The 13,297-nt window shown below is 33.5% G+C and overlaps 2 protein-coding genes across 2 annotated transcripts; one reads left to right on the top strand and one right to left on the bottom strand.

Annotated features, from left to right (window-relative positions):
• The first annotated feature begins 4,523 nt into the window (after nt 1-4,523).
• On the top strand, nt 4,524-6,194 carry LOC133702285 (transcription factor JUNGBRUNNEN 1-like). Its single transcript, XM_062126598.1, has 3 exons — nt 4,524-4,818; nt 5,116-5,426; nt 5,531-6,194. The coding sequence occupies exons 1-3, from the start codon at nt 4,617-4,619 to the stop codon at nt 5,918-5,920; spliced, it is 903 nt and encodes a 300-aa protein (XP_061982582.1). The 5' UTR covers nt 4,524-4,616; the 3' UTR covers nt 5,921-6,194.
• An 878-nt stretch (nt 6,195-7,072) lies between these two features.
• Nucleotides 7,073-12,793, bottom strand: LOC133701839 (uncharacterized). Its single transcript, XM_062125962.1, has 15 exons — nt 12,643-12,793; nt 12,398-12,505; nt 12,135-12,249; nt 11,247-11,956; nt 10,950-11,081; nt 10,775-10,864; nt 10,555-10,678; nt 10,128-10,451; nt 9,256-9,320; nt 8,951-9,125; nt 8,596-8,700; nt 8,405-8,506; nt 8,146-8,319; nt 7,595-7,726; nt 7,073-7,508 (listed from the first exon to the last, which is right to left on the bottom strand). Coding segments are annotated over exons 1-15 (2,532 nt in total). The 5' UTR covers nt 12,645-12,793; the 3' UTR covers nt 7,073-7,334.
• Between the last annotated feature and the right edge of the window lie 504 nt (nt 12,794-13,297).

Here is a 13,297-nt window from a genome sequence, read left to right as displayed (position 1 = left end):
GGAAATGTCATGCATCCTTAATTTCGTGTTGTTGAATAGCCTTGTGCTGTCTTTCATGAACACGTGGTCTCTCCTCCTTCATCATTCACATTTTCCAGCAACCAGAAATAGCATGGCTTCTTCCATAGAAGAATCCCAGTCACCCGTCAAGATCCATTTTCCTCCTCCTTTCATCCCTTCTCATCCCTAATGTTAGCGTAGACAAGTCTTGGTACATGGATGGATAGATATATAGGAAATCGTTGATCAATGTAAAATTATATGTATGTTTTCAATCAAATAATATTTGCATTAAATTACATCAACCAAATACCTTTTACATTTCTTAATATTTTGAATTCTAATTTTTTAATGGTAAACTGGTATCATTAATAATAATTAAAACATCAATCAATGCTCGTTAAATAATAAATATTTATTTCTCCTAGCTAGCTAGCTATGTGGCGGCCACGCTACAAAAACCATATTTTTCTCAGGTCAGACCAAAAGGCATGGTGTGAGTCATGCATCTTTTTTCTTGATTTGTTTTGTTTTTTGTGAACTGATTAATTGTTATTATTTTTTTCTTACAAAAGAAAGGCGTTGCAGAAGCCATCGAGGAATAATTAATTGCTAATGTATTCCTCGCATAAATATATATAATTAATTGATGATTCCGTGAGTCAAGAGAACTCCCAGCCTGTATGTGCCATGCCCACACTCAATACTTCAGTGTCCTCTAGTGCATGCATATTGGCACCAAGAAAATTAACAACGCAAACAAGGGAAAATATCAAGGGCGGGGGAGCAAACCAAAAGAAATATTTAACAGGAAGGAAAATTAGGGATATCAAGGGAAAGCAAGCTTTCTTGTCCTTTATGCTAGCTACTGGCATTTTTCTAATGCTTATTTTGAAACAATCAGTTTTTTTTTTATTATTATTGAGGCCGCCGACGTCGAGCCCTATTTATGACGTTTTTGAATGGAAAATCACAAGAGTCAAGACAATACGAATATTAATTGAATATTATAGCAGTCACAGACTCACATTTTTCAGTGGGTGCATTGGAAGATTCAATGAAATGGGAAAGCTTTGAAGTTGCACAATTAGAATGTCTTCGGAAATGGGATAACGGTGAGGGCAGATTATTTTTTTTTTTTTGAAGTTCAGCATGGTTTTTTAAATTTAAAATAATATTTTTTTATTTTTAAAAAAATTATTTTTGATATTAGCGCACCAAAATGATCCAATAGCATAAAAAAATTTTAATTTTTTTTAAAATATCATTCTAACCACGCTCCCAAACACACCTTTAAAAATGTGTTTGTTTTTGTGGCAGCTTCTGCTTCTAAGGTAGAAAAAAAAACACGTATTCACAAAAGCATAATTGAAGAATAAATAAGATAAAATAAAAAAATATTAGAAGATATGGAAGAAATTAATTAATAAAACTGGAGTGGGTTAGAGTTTCGAATTAGGGATAATTTCTGTAATAGATTATTAGTGGAAATCCAAAATCCAAGTCTGTTTTTTATTCTTTCAACTTCTAAATTACATTAAGTTGCTTTCTGTATTTTTTTTCTTTCTTTTTGATTCATTAATAACAATATTTTATATGATATAGAAAATAAAAGAAGCTAAAAAATTTAGGCATTTAGTTATTGAACTTTTATTGTGTTGTAAATATAATATCATGTAATAATAGCAACTGTAGTAGTGGTGGAAAGAGAAAAGTCACACAATTATCTACACAACAAACACCTTTTAACATGTTTTTGATTGAACCATAATTTCAATTATATTTTTAACTAAACACATATTTAAATCAAATTATCTACAACTAAAAATTGATTTTTTCAAACCTATTCAAATCTCAACCACAAAAGCTACAACAACAAAAAAACATACTTGGTGGCCGTTTGTTTCTGTGGTTGCTTCTGCATTTGAAGCCAATCACGAAAAACAAATATTTGGTAACAGATGATAAGTGGATTCACGTGCATGGACCCCAGCAATTCCTGCATTAAAAACGCAGGCTCACTGAAAGCAGCATTATGCTGCTTTCAATGTGGAGAGCTCTACTATTCACTTAAGTGAACAGTGGTGCATGTTTCTGGCCGGACCGGGTCCAGTCCAAAACTAAATACATTGAACTAGGTCTGATTCAGTAAAAAAAATTAAATTAATTTTTTTTATTTTTAATTGTGTTTTATTAATGACGTATCATTTGCAGAATTTGATCGCAATTCCAATTTTGTTCCTGATTATATTTTACCTGATGTTGTTAAGCATTTAAGAAACCAAGAAAACTGTAGTCCTTGTCGGATGTATTTCATACGTGATGGAATTATAGATAGTTTAATTGAACAATAAAAAATATTTTATATTAAATATTATTTATTTAATGATGTAATAGAAATAGTTAAATTAATATTATTTAAATTTAAAACCATCAATATATATATATATATATATATATATATATATATAACCTCAATTTGAAAAGCAACTTTTTAATCAAATATATTAAATTACTTTTTATTCAACCTCAAATTCAACCATAGTTTTAACCAAACATATATAAATATCAAAACAACCTCAACTAAAAGTACTTTTATAAAACAATTTTTTTCAAATCACAACCACAAAAGCTACCACAATACCAAACACAAGTATCATATTCTTTGAAAGTGTGGTAGAAGTTGTTTTTCACTTGAAAATAAATTAAAATAATTTTTTTAATTTATTTTTGATATCAACATATCAAAATAAAAAAAAAAATAAAGCTATTTTTTTTTTCAAAAGTGCTGTTGTACCGCAATGCCAAACATCAAATTTTTATCATGAACCATATCCATGTGGATTAGTTTACACGTTTAGGCCCCATTTAACATTATAATCTAATCGTGTTTTAGAAAAATTTTAAAATTTTTTTAGTTTTAATTTTTTTATGTTTTTAGATCATTTTAATATGTTGATATCAAGAATAAATTTTAAAAAATAAAAAAAATATAATTTTAATTTATTTTTAAATAAAAAATATTTTAAAAAATAACTTCTACCACACAGCACACAATCACGTAATCGGTTAACTGTATATAGAGAGAGGATCCAGCATTTTTGATTGATTGCTGCAAAGAGAGTACTCTCTAACATCTATGTTTCTGTACAATATTACACAATAGATACATAAAAACTAACTTCATATAATAATTTATTGAGAGAAACCTTGTATTCCACAAATGATGAATCTCCTGCATCCTAAATGTAATATTTTTAGGGGAAATTAAGGCAATGATATTGTCAGAGGATATTCATAGTTAAGAAGTACTTAGTTATTGGTTGCGATACTAATTAATGAAATTTTAATTTTAATTAAACCACTATTAACTAGTACTTTTGTATATTAACTATTGGATGGATTTGTGATGTGATTAGATGATATGTTTAAAGTTTAAAATTATATAATTATCATAAATTTTTATAATTACAATGAACCAACAATAACTAATTTTTTAACAAGTTCTTTTTTTATAATAAAAATATCTATTAATCGAATCCTTATTTTTACGGGATTAGCTAATTGTTTGCTTTTCATATTAATTATATATCATTAATTTAGAACTCGGATTGAAGAAAATATATATATTATGAAAAACCAATTGATTTCTCATGAATATATCAATTAATTTTATTTTTTAAAAAAAGGAATGGAAAGAGACTTGATTGTGCTACAGAAGAGTTGATTCGGCAAATCTTTGACGACTAAAACCAAAGATTATTTCGAGTGATTAACTTCATTTTCCACACCAGTTAGCATCCAGAAACGTCCATATTTATAAATGAATTCATATGTAAAACCATTTCTCATCACTTAGCAAAAAAACAAAGTGGGAAAGCCCATTTTGTCAAACAATTAGCTTCTTGTGGATGCTAATTCGTCTCCATGTTCATATTCTTGTTAGCAGATACTTTTCAAAATGAGCACATCGATCTAGATCGTTTTTCTCTCTAGTTATAAGATATGATCAATATTATAAATCGTCGGTCACCTTTTTATTATTTTTGGTATGATTAATATTTTTAAAATTTATTTTCTTACTTATTAAGATTAATGTTTAGATTTAATTTAAAGAGTTTTTGGGACAAGTCCAATTAATGTGCAATATGACGAAAACAAGCATAAGAGCTAGAGTCTACAAAGCCTTCAAATTAGGACCATAAAATGCTACTTTTGTTGTTTTAAATATTGTTTTCCAAGTTAAATTTTAATTTTAATTATTTTTTCTACTTAGCTTTGAATTCTTTGGTTTTAACCTCTATAATAAACAATATTTAGAATGTTATTTTTTCATTAGATTTTTTAATTACAATTCTTTTAGAAAATATGGGAGTTTTCTTTTTATTTCTCTACATTTTAAGATTGTAATCCTAATTTTTATTCGTGATGTTACGTAAATATGAATACAAAACCACTAATATTCTTCCACAAGAAATCATCACTAAATAGTTGCTTTCTTCTACCATTCAAAACTATTGACTTGGACCAAAATTCTCTTTTCACACCCTATAAGAAGATTACACAACAAGCACAATCGAATGATGAAGTACGTATATTGAGTTAACAGACGGGAAATGGAGTTGGATAGGTTGATTACTACTTCAAAGGATGTTGAAGCAGACGATGATGATATCATGGCCCCTGGGTTTCGGTTTCATCCTACGGACGAAGAGCTTGTAGGATTTTATCTTAAAAGGAAAGTAGAGAAGAGACTTATCAGGATTGATCTCATCAAACACATTGATGTCTACAAATACGAGCCATGGGATCTTCCAAGTATGCATTCTCTTGTACTCTTGCTCCTTCGTTCATTGATTCAACTATTTATTAATTTGTAACTCTTTGTATGAAATGCAAAACTGTTATTTGAACACCATCAAATTCATTAGTAGAACTGTAATTTTGCAGCTGCAGTTCTTTAATGATGAAATTGTTCTTAACTCTATTAAGCTTATCATCTCATTCTGTACAATTGTTGCACAATTGTTGCAGAAGACAAGCAATTCATGTCATTAAACTGCAACAATTTCCTTGATGAATTTACTCATTGCCCTTCTTTTTGTGAACGTACAGAAGAAGCTAGCTGTAGTGCTGGAGAAAGGGAGTGGTACTTCTTCTGTAGAAGAGGAAGAAAGTACAAGAACAGCGTAAGACCTAATAGGGTCACAAATTCTGGATTTTGGAAAGCTACAGGTATCGACAAGCCAATATATTCTGTCGGGAAACTCCATTACTGCATTGGCCTGAAAAAATCTCTAGTCTATTACCGAGGAAGTGCCGGAAAAGGCACGAAAACAGACTGGATGATGCACGAATTTCGCCTTCCTGCTAGTGAAAATACTGCCAATTTCACCAATCCTGACGACTGTAATATTCATGAAGCAGTAAGATTCATTATTCATTCTTGTATATTTTACTATTGAAAATTTGGAGATGCTTAGTTCATTCGGTTTTTGATAGTTTTTATTCCTGTTTCTTGATGTTACAGGAAGTTTGGACTCTTTGTCGAATATTCCAGCGAGAAACTCCCTTTAACAAAAAATGCTTCTCTTCAAAACAGAAGTATGTTAGTGATTCAAGTTCTAGCCCTTGTGAATCAGACAATCGTAGGCATACTGATGAAAGCTTCGAAGTCGCAGCAGTTGATAATAATGTGAACATTGAAAGTAGAGCTACCAGTGATCAATACACCTATGGAAATAATGACCAGTTGTTTGCAGCCCAGCTGAGCTTAAGAAATCAAGTTCCATTTACAACACCATATCTAAGCTTTTCCAGTCAAAACGGAGACCAACTTTTTGGAGATGAGAACTGGGATGAGCTCAGACCAATGGTTGAGTTTGCTCTTGACCCATCAATGCTGTATAGTATTAATTAGATGCATAGACGTAGGGTAGACTATATTGCTGGTCCTATTTCCTTTCTCTTGCAAAGAAAAGTCAGTCATGGTTTTGGTTTTTGAAACGTAGTGTGGGGAAGGGAAGGGGTGGGGTGGGGTGGGATTCGACGAACGTACATAGGGTGGCGCACCCCAATGATCCTCCGTTTGACCGAAACGATCAGGCTGCTTCTGTTTATGCTCCTCTCTTTTTATTTGCAAGTGTAATTTCCCTTCAGTTTTCTTAATGCCCCACCACACCCTCATTACTCTCTCTCTCTCTCTCTCTCTAATCTGGATTCGTGTGTGTGTGCATTTATATATATATAAAATAGGAAAAGCTAAAGCTGCAGAGTTGCAGCTCCTCTTTGTAAATGAAAGACTCGTTTGTTGGAAGGGATGGAAGGAAGGGAGGATGGGAAGAGAAGAGGATGTATAAACTACTATCTATTTAATTATTTGGTTAACAAGGGAAAAAAATTTGAAAATCAAGTGTTAATCATAAAAAAGAACATAGGATGAGAACAGATCCATCCAAATTGAGAGAGTTGATAAATATAAGGTAAATTAAAAGTATTAAAAATTACATGTAATTAAAGATAAAATTGAAAATATCCCTCCAATCATCACTTAAAGTTTCTACCCTTCTTTCCAATCAAAATACTGAAATAGACACTCGATGACTCCAAATAAACACACCGTGTATTGTCGCCAATTTTCTTCCTTTTCTTTTAGAAAACATACCAGTGAAGAAGCCGCAATTACCTCGTAGTCATGTGACTTTTACAAAAACTTGGAATCATTAAGCTATATTGATTCATAAAGGAAACCGAGAGATTTATCAAGTATCATACAAATCAATCATAATCATGGAAATAAATCATGAAAATTTAGCATGAAGAGTTCACATTGAGCATGCTACTATCTTAGATTAAGATTAAATATTAGATTGCTTTGAGAATAAAAACAATAAATAAATTAGGTCATCGAACTTCGGGTAAGCACATAGCAGAGCTGCCACCAAAGGGGGGAGCAAAGTCGAAAACTTCGAAGTTGATCGCTACCGGCAAGAAGCTTGTTTACTACTCATGGAAATGGCGCGGATACGGATCTTCCATATGCCAAAATAACTAAGCGGCATGAGATAATGTGTTAAATGAAAGTTAAATTACATTTTCTTTTCCGACTCAATTAGGCACCATCAAGGTGCTTTACAAAACAATAATATATATTGTTGGGATAGGAAGGAAAATCCAGTCAATCATTTGTTTAAACAAAACAGAGAGTAAACAAAAACCAGCTCCCAAAAAAGCAAAACTGGGGGCAGCATAAACAATTAAATCTATAACCTAAAACCATTGACAAACTCAATTCTTTTCTTAACCATAATACATGAGAATATTTGCTTAAAGCACTAATCTGTTACCCTCTGAAACTTCATGCTTCCTTCATCCAACATTGTGATATCCTTCCTCTTTTTGGATAACTTGGCTGGATTCTGGAAACCATTCTGCTCGTCAGTAAACTGAGCAGCTGTGCGAGCCCGTAATTCTTCCAAGCTCTCACCTTCCTTCGCTCTCTCCAAAACCTGCAAATTTGAGCAGTAGTAATACATGTTTGCTCCTTGTGTTTGGATAATAAACGTAGTTTACTAAATTTTCAGACAACTCTTACCAGGTGCCGACCATACAGATGGGTGCTTGAGAGTGCTTGAAGTGCGTTCTGTGCCTCTTGCTTTGTGACGTATTCCACAAATGCAAAGCCTCTGTGGTTTCCAAACTTCATTGGCAACCGTAAGCTCTTAATCTGCATTTTACCCAACTTGAATTAAAAACCAACATCAACCTAATCTAATTGGGATAAGAAAGATGATTCATTGCCTGGTGCACAGAAAATCAGCATGAAGGAAGAAATCATAAATGCTAGTTATTTGTATGTACAATTTGATATAAGCATACTTTGTTCAATCATACAATATCCCTTCACTCTTTGTTGCACTGTGTTCATAAGGAGGCAAATGAAGGAAACTGAAACAACCAAAAACTAATGCAAAAGCCGTTGAATAAAAGCACAAGCTACCAACAAATATCCAAACACGGTTTGACAAAGATTTGTGTAAATAGTAGAGCTTCTCCCCTAATATTAGTTAACCTTGGTCCAAGACTGGTACTACATGCATTGGAGTCATGTGCAAGCATTCCAATTTTCTGAAACAAAATAATCACCTGGCCAAATGGGCCAAATAGCTGTCTCAGATCTTTCTCTGTTGCCTCAAAAGCTACATTTCTGACAAGTAGTTTTGTGGAACTCTTATCCTTTCCAGCCTTTTTCACTGAATGCTCATCCTTCTTGGCATGGCAGAGTTGCAAAATAAGAGCATGACCATCCAAAACAGTTCCCTGAACAAGAGATTGGATAAACAAAGGTGAGCAAAAACAGCAGTAGATTTCAACAAATATATGCTATGTCTGGGTTTGTTATTACCTGTAGATCTCTGCAGATATTTGTAGCTGTTTCCACGGAATCAAACTCTATAAAGCCAAAACCCATTGAAACATTCTTCCCTTTTTTCATGTGCTTCTTTATCTGCAAATGAAATGAATGAAATGAAATCCAGCATAAGAGCGACATAGAATTTACTGTACATGCAAGGTTACTAGGATCTAGATTGTTACCCTGACACTTTGGATTCTCCCTTCTTTCATGTGTTCACTAAAGTGCTTTTTCAAACTTTCATCAGCTGTCTTGAAATTCAGGTTCTTGACAAATAAAGATCGCGACTGAAGCAAAACAGGCAACAAAACAAAGAATGATAAATATTGAATAAAGTTGGAAGTTGAAACCACAGAAACAATATCAATCAACGTAGAATCCATATTTTTTGTGTTATTTATATAATTCACAACCTTGCAGTAGTATAATTCCTAAATTGAATGAGAATGATTTGCAGTATCTATAATTATGGGAAAAAAAGAAAAGAAAAGAAAAGAAAACAAAACAACTGCAGAGGAGAAACAATTTATGCCTCACCTCGATTCTGTCAGGATCAATATCCATTTCAGATATTCCTTCCACACTTTGCTCCAGTATCACCCTCTTGGCATCATGTTCACCCACAGCTGCATCACTTTTTTCATCACTCTTGGAGGTTGAGCTTTGACTAAGGATATTGGCTGGGGCCCACTCCAAATATAATGGAACACCCCTACATCGTAACAAAGAAGTGAGAGTTACATTTCCAACTTAAACTGCAAACCTAGAGAAACAGCTTTTGAGAATTCCAACAAGTCTTCTTTTGAACAGCTTCAAAGTAGACAAAACAAAGATATACTCACTTGTACTGCTTGTATGCTAAACCTTTGAAAGCAGCACGGGCTTCAGATGGTTCAAGGAACACAACCTGAAATATCATGACATGGAAAAATGATAAAAGGACAAACAAAAACAAGCCTAACTAAAACTTAATTAATTCCAATAGTTTTTTTTTTAATTTTAAGCTCATGCACTGAAAGTTAAAAAAAAATTCTTCTAACAACAAAAGGGAGGGAAAGGCTTAACCAAATTAAACCAGGCCAAACAAAGTACCAACAGCACCAACAGTATCAAAAAGTGCTTCCAAACTTTTTAAGCACTATTATTAACTCTTCTACTACCCCAGAATTTGTTCCTGTCAGCCCTGAATGCATCATCCACCCAAGAAAACTCAGCAGTATAAAACATAACCAGACAAAGTAAAATAACAATTCAAAATCATCAAGTCAACTGATGAGAACTTAACAGAACGTTTGCAATTTAATCACTGTGCTTGATATCCATCCCAATACTATGCCATTATCTTAGCACAACCAACTTCCCCAACAGTGTTTCCATCCAGCAGTATCTCCAAACCACAAAGCAATAACCTAGACGTACAAAAAAACAAAAGGTTTTGCAAAACAGGAAACCAAGTCTTGCATTGCCTTACTTCTTTCCATCCAACTGCTAGTTGCTTAATATCCTCATTTTATAGCAGACTACATTAGAAACACCATGCGCGTGCACAAAATGAAAGAGGCATGGCCCAGTATACACATGCACATGTAATATCTACACTTCAAGCCTATAGAAATCCTAGCATAGATCTTATAAGAATAAAGATGAGTAACAACAAAGATAAAATGTGGTTCATTAAAACCTATAGGAAAATGTGATATTCAGAAAAATGTACCAGGGCCAATGTTTTTGATGGAGGGAGAATAATTTTGTCCAAACTCCCGAATTTCCCAAATTTCTCAGCTAGTTCAACCTCAGAAGAGCCATATGGCAAGTTCTTTACTAAAAGAACATGGTTACTTCTTTTCATGCCATCTTTTTTCCCTGCAGCAATTTCCTCTAAAGCTGTAATGTTGACACCAGCATTTGTGAGCGCCTTTTTCGTCTCTGCAATCACTTGAGTTTCTCCCAAAGCAACACGTACAGCAAGATCATCTGCTTCGCGGTCAAGTAAGTCACTCTTGCTCACACCATGTCTCCTAGCAATGTTTTCAATGACCTGTTTACAGCAGAAGAGGAAAAAACAAGGCGAATTTACATTTATCTCACCCTTTGCTAGTGATAAACCAGGGGAAAATTATACCCTGTCAGATATAACATACTGTATCATGGTGGAAGAAAAAACTATTCCATGCTCTTGTATCTCCACTGGCTTCAGCTGCCTTCTTTTCTTCCTGTCTCCGCTGCTTCAAAGTGTTTGAACCTTGGCTCAGGAGATCGCTGGTCCTACAATGTAAGAGAGTAGGCGGTGCTGACTCAAGCCAATTAATTGGAAAGCAAAGTGGTGGTCACAGGAGACAAACAAACATTAATGCTTCTTACTCTTGCTTGTTTGATAGGTTTTTTTGTTTTGCAGGCATGACATGCAATAATCTGCCCTGAAAAATTGAATTGTCTAATTCTTCCAATGCCCTGCATAAGAATATGGATTTATTGATCCAAAAAACTTACCCTCAGGCCTCAAGTTCGAACCAGATAAAGCTTTAAAACAAAGTACCTTGCTGCAGACTCTGGAAGTGTGTAGTGAATGTATGCAAGTCCCTTGGAACGTTTTGTATCTTTATCAACAACAAGATGGACCTGTGAAATGTTACCAAATTTGCTGAAATGCTCTTCCAGCTCATCCTCACTGTTATAATAAACACATGATAAAACTTAAAAAGCAGCAAGTAAGAACTAGCACACACTTTGAACAGAAACAGAACCTTAGCTACTCACAAACAGTGATTTACATGCCCTCTAAAGGAAATTAGTAGTCAAATGCACATGTAAAAAAAGGCACTAGCATGCTTACATTGCTGTATATGGCAGATTGCGGACAAAAAGACGACAAGTCTCAAGAATTTCCTCTTTCTCATCTTTTAAAGTTGAAGATGGGTTCTCATGGTCTTCAGCATGGGTATCTTCAGCAACCTCTGCTTGTGCTACATTCCCCCTCTGAAGGCTTTCATTAGACAAATCACTGTCTTCATCTTTGTCATTACAGTTGTCGTTCTTGTCGTCGTCATCATCGTCATCACTTCCACCACTTTCACTTTCAGAATCTGACAATTCTTTCTTCACTCTACTCCTGAAGTAATCCATATCTGAAACAGCCTCATCACGTGCAGGATCATTTGACTCTTCATCTGTATCACTATTGCCTTTATCTATCTCAACTTCCACTGGAACCAACTTCTCCTTGCCTTCTTTCTTTCCTTGACTTCCCTTCTTGCCAACTTCACCATTTATATCAGCCGTGTGAGAAACTATAGTGTCATTTTCCCATAATTTCGACTTGGCACGTGGCTGCATGACCTGAAGAAATTCTTGTAATCGAGGATCATCAATCTCATTGCCCTTTTCATTATCCTTGTTCTTCTTCTTCTCATCTTTAGCTCCCCTGACGTCTAAGCTTTTGGAACCAGTAACATTATTCTCATCTTCACTCAATTTCTCTTCTTTCTGTTTAGAATACCTACTCCATGGTCGAGGAATATCCGGGTCCCCAACTTTACGAGCAATCTATAACCAAAACCAAAAAAAGAGTTTATTTCTAACTCAAATTCTACTCAATTGGACTACTCCTACATCAATAATTCAGCCAAATTTGCACTCTATTAAACTTCAAATTCTAAAGCTACAAACTTTACACTCAACAACTGAACACATATCCAAATAAATCACAGAAAAAAAAACCCACCTCACAAACAATTCTACAAGTATCAAGGTAAGATTTATTGAAGTATTTGATAGCGTCTTCAGCTTCACGCTCTGTCCGGAACCCAACAAAAGCAAATTGCCTGCTCTTACCATCTCTAAAACCCCAAAAAATAAAATAAAATAAAACCCAACATTAAAAAACAATCACCTACAAAACAGTATTATCATTACCATTATTATTCAAAAAACAAAAACTAACATAAAAAAATTGAAAAAAAAGGAGTGATAATAAAAAATCATTACGCAGTTCTCATAATCTTAGCATCAGTAACTTCTCCTTTCTGTGAAAAAAATTCTCTCAATCTATCCTCTGCTACATATTTTGGTAAGTTCTTCACGCATATTCTTGACCTAAATAAACAAATTCAATCAGAAAAATTTCAAATTTAAATTCAATTATCAACAAAATTATAAGATGAGAAACTGAATCAAAATCTACAAAAAAAAAGAGAAAAAATACGAATTACAACAGAAAGAACAGTGCCTACATGCTTCCTTTTCTTTCTAAAGCTCAGGTTTTGAAAAATAGGCGTTCTTTTGGTTGCTAAAGAGCGGCAGCGAAAGAGTGAGAGATAGAGATGCCGGTGGTTTTTGTAATTTAAGGTACGGAAACGGGGCGGGTTATGTTTGTGCGGGTATGAGTCGACCGGGTCTATAATATAATCACTTGTTGAAAACTACATTTTACTCCCTATAGATTTACAGATGATCTACTTTGTCCTGTATTTTTTTATTTTTTTTAATATTAATCCTAATGTTTTTGAAAAACTTAGATTGTTAAGTAATTAAGAGAAAGTATAGAAATTAAGTTGGCTTGATGCATTTTTTTTCTTTTACCTTTTCTTATTATTTTTATTACCTTACAGTAAATTCCCTTCCCTGCTATATTATTTTGGTGTAAGTATTTAGAACTTTGATCGAGAATGATGTGGTAAAATTGCAATTACGGGAGTCTAAATGGAATGTTGTAGCAAGCATGTGCCCAGTCCCAAACAATTCCATTATTAATCACTTATTAAAAAACTAAAACGTCCCAAACTAAAAGTCTTTCCGTAAAATTAGGAGTACTCATTTTAATTTTCAGGTTTAATAACTAGTTAAACATTAATTTTATTCTTGATAAAAAAAATATTAAAAAAACCA

Source organism: Populus nigra, chromosome 8 (assembly GCF_951802175.1).
Source record: "Populus nigra chromosome 8, ddPopNigr1.1, whole genome shotgun sequence".
Taxonomy (NCBI): Eukaryota; Viridiplantae; Streptophyta; class Magnoliopsida; order Malpighiales; family Salicaceae; genus Populus; species Populus nigra.
The sequence above is the reverse complement of the archived record's forward strand: the minus strand, read 5'-3'. Positions and strand labels throughout refer to the sequence as shown.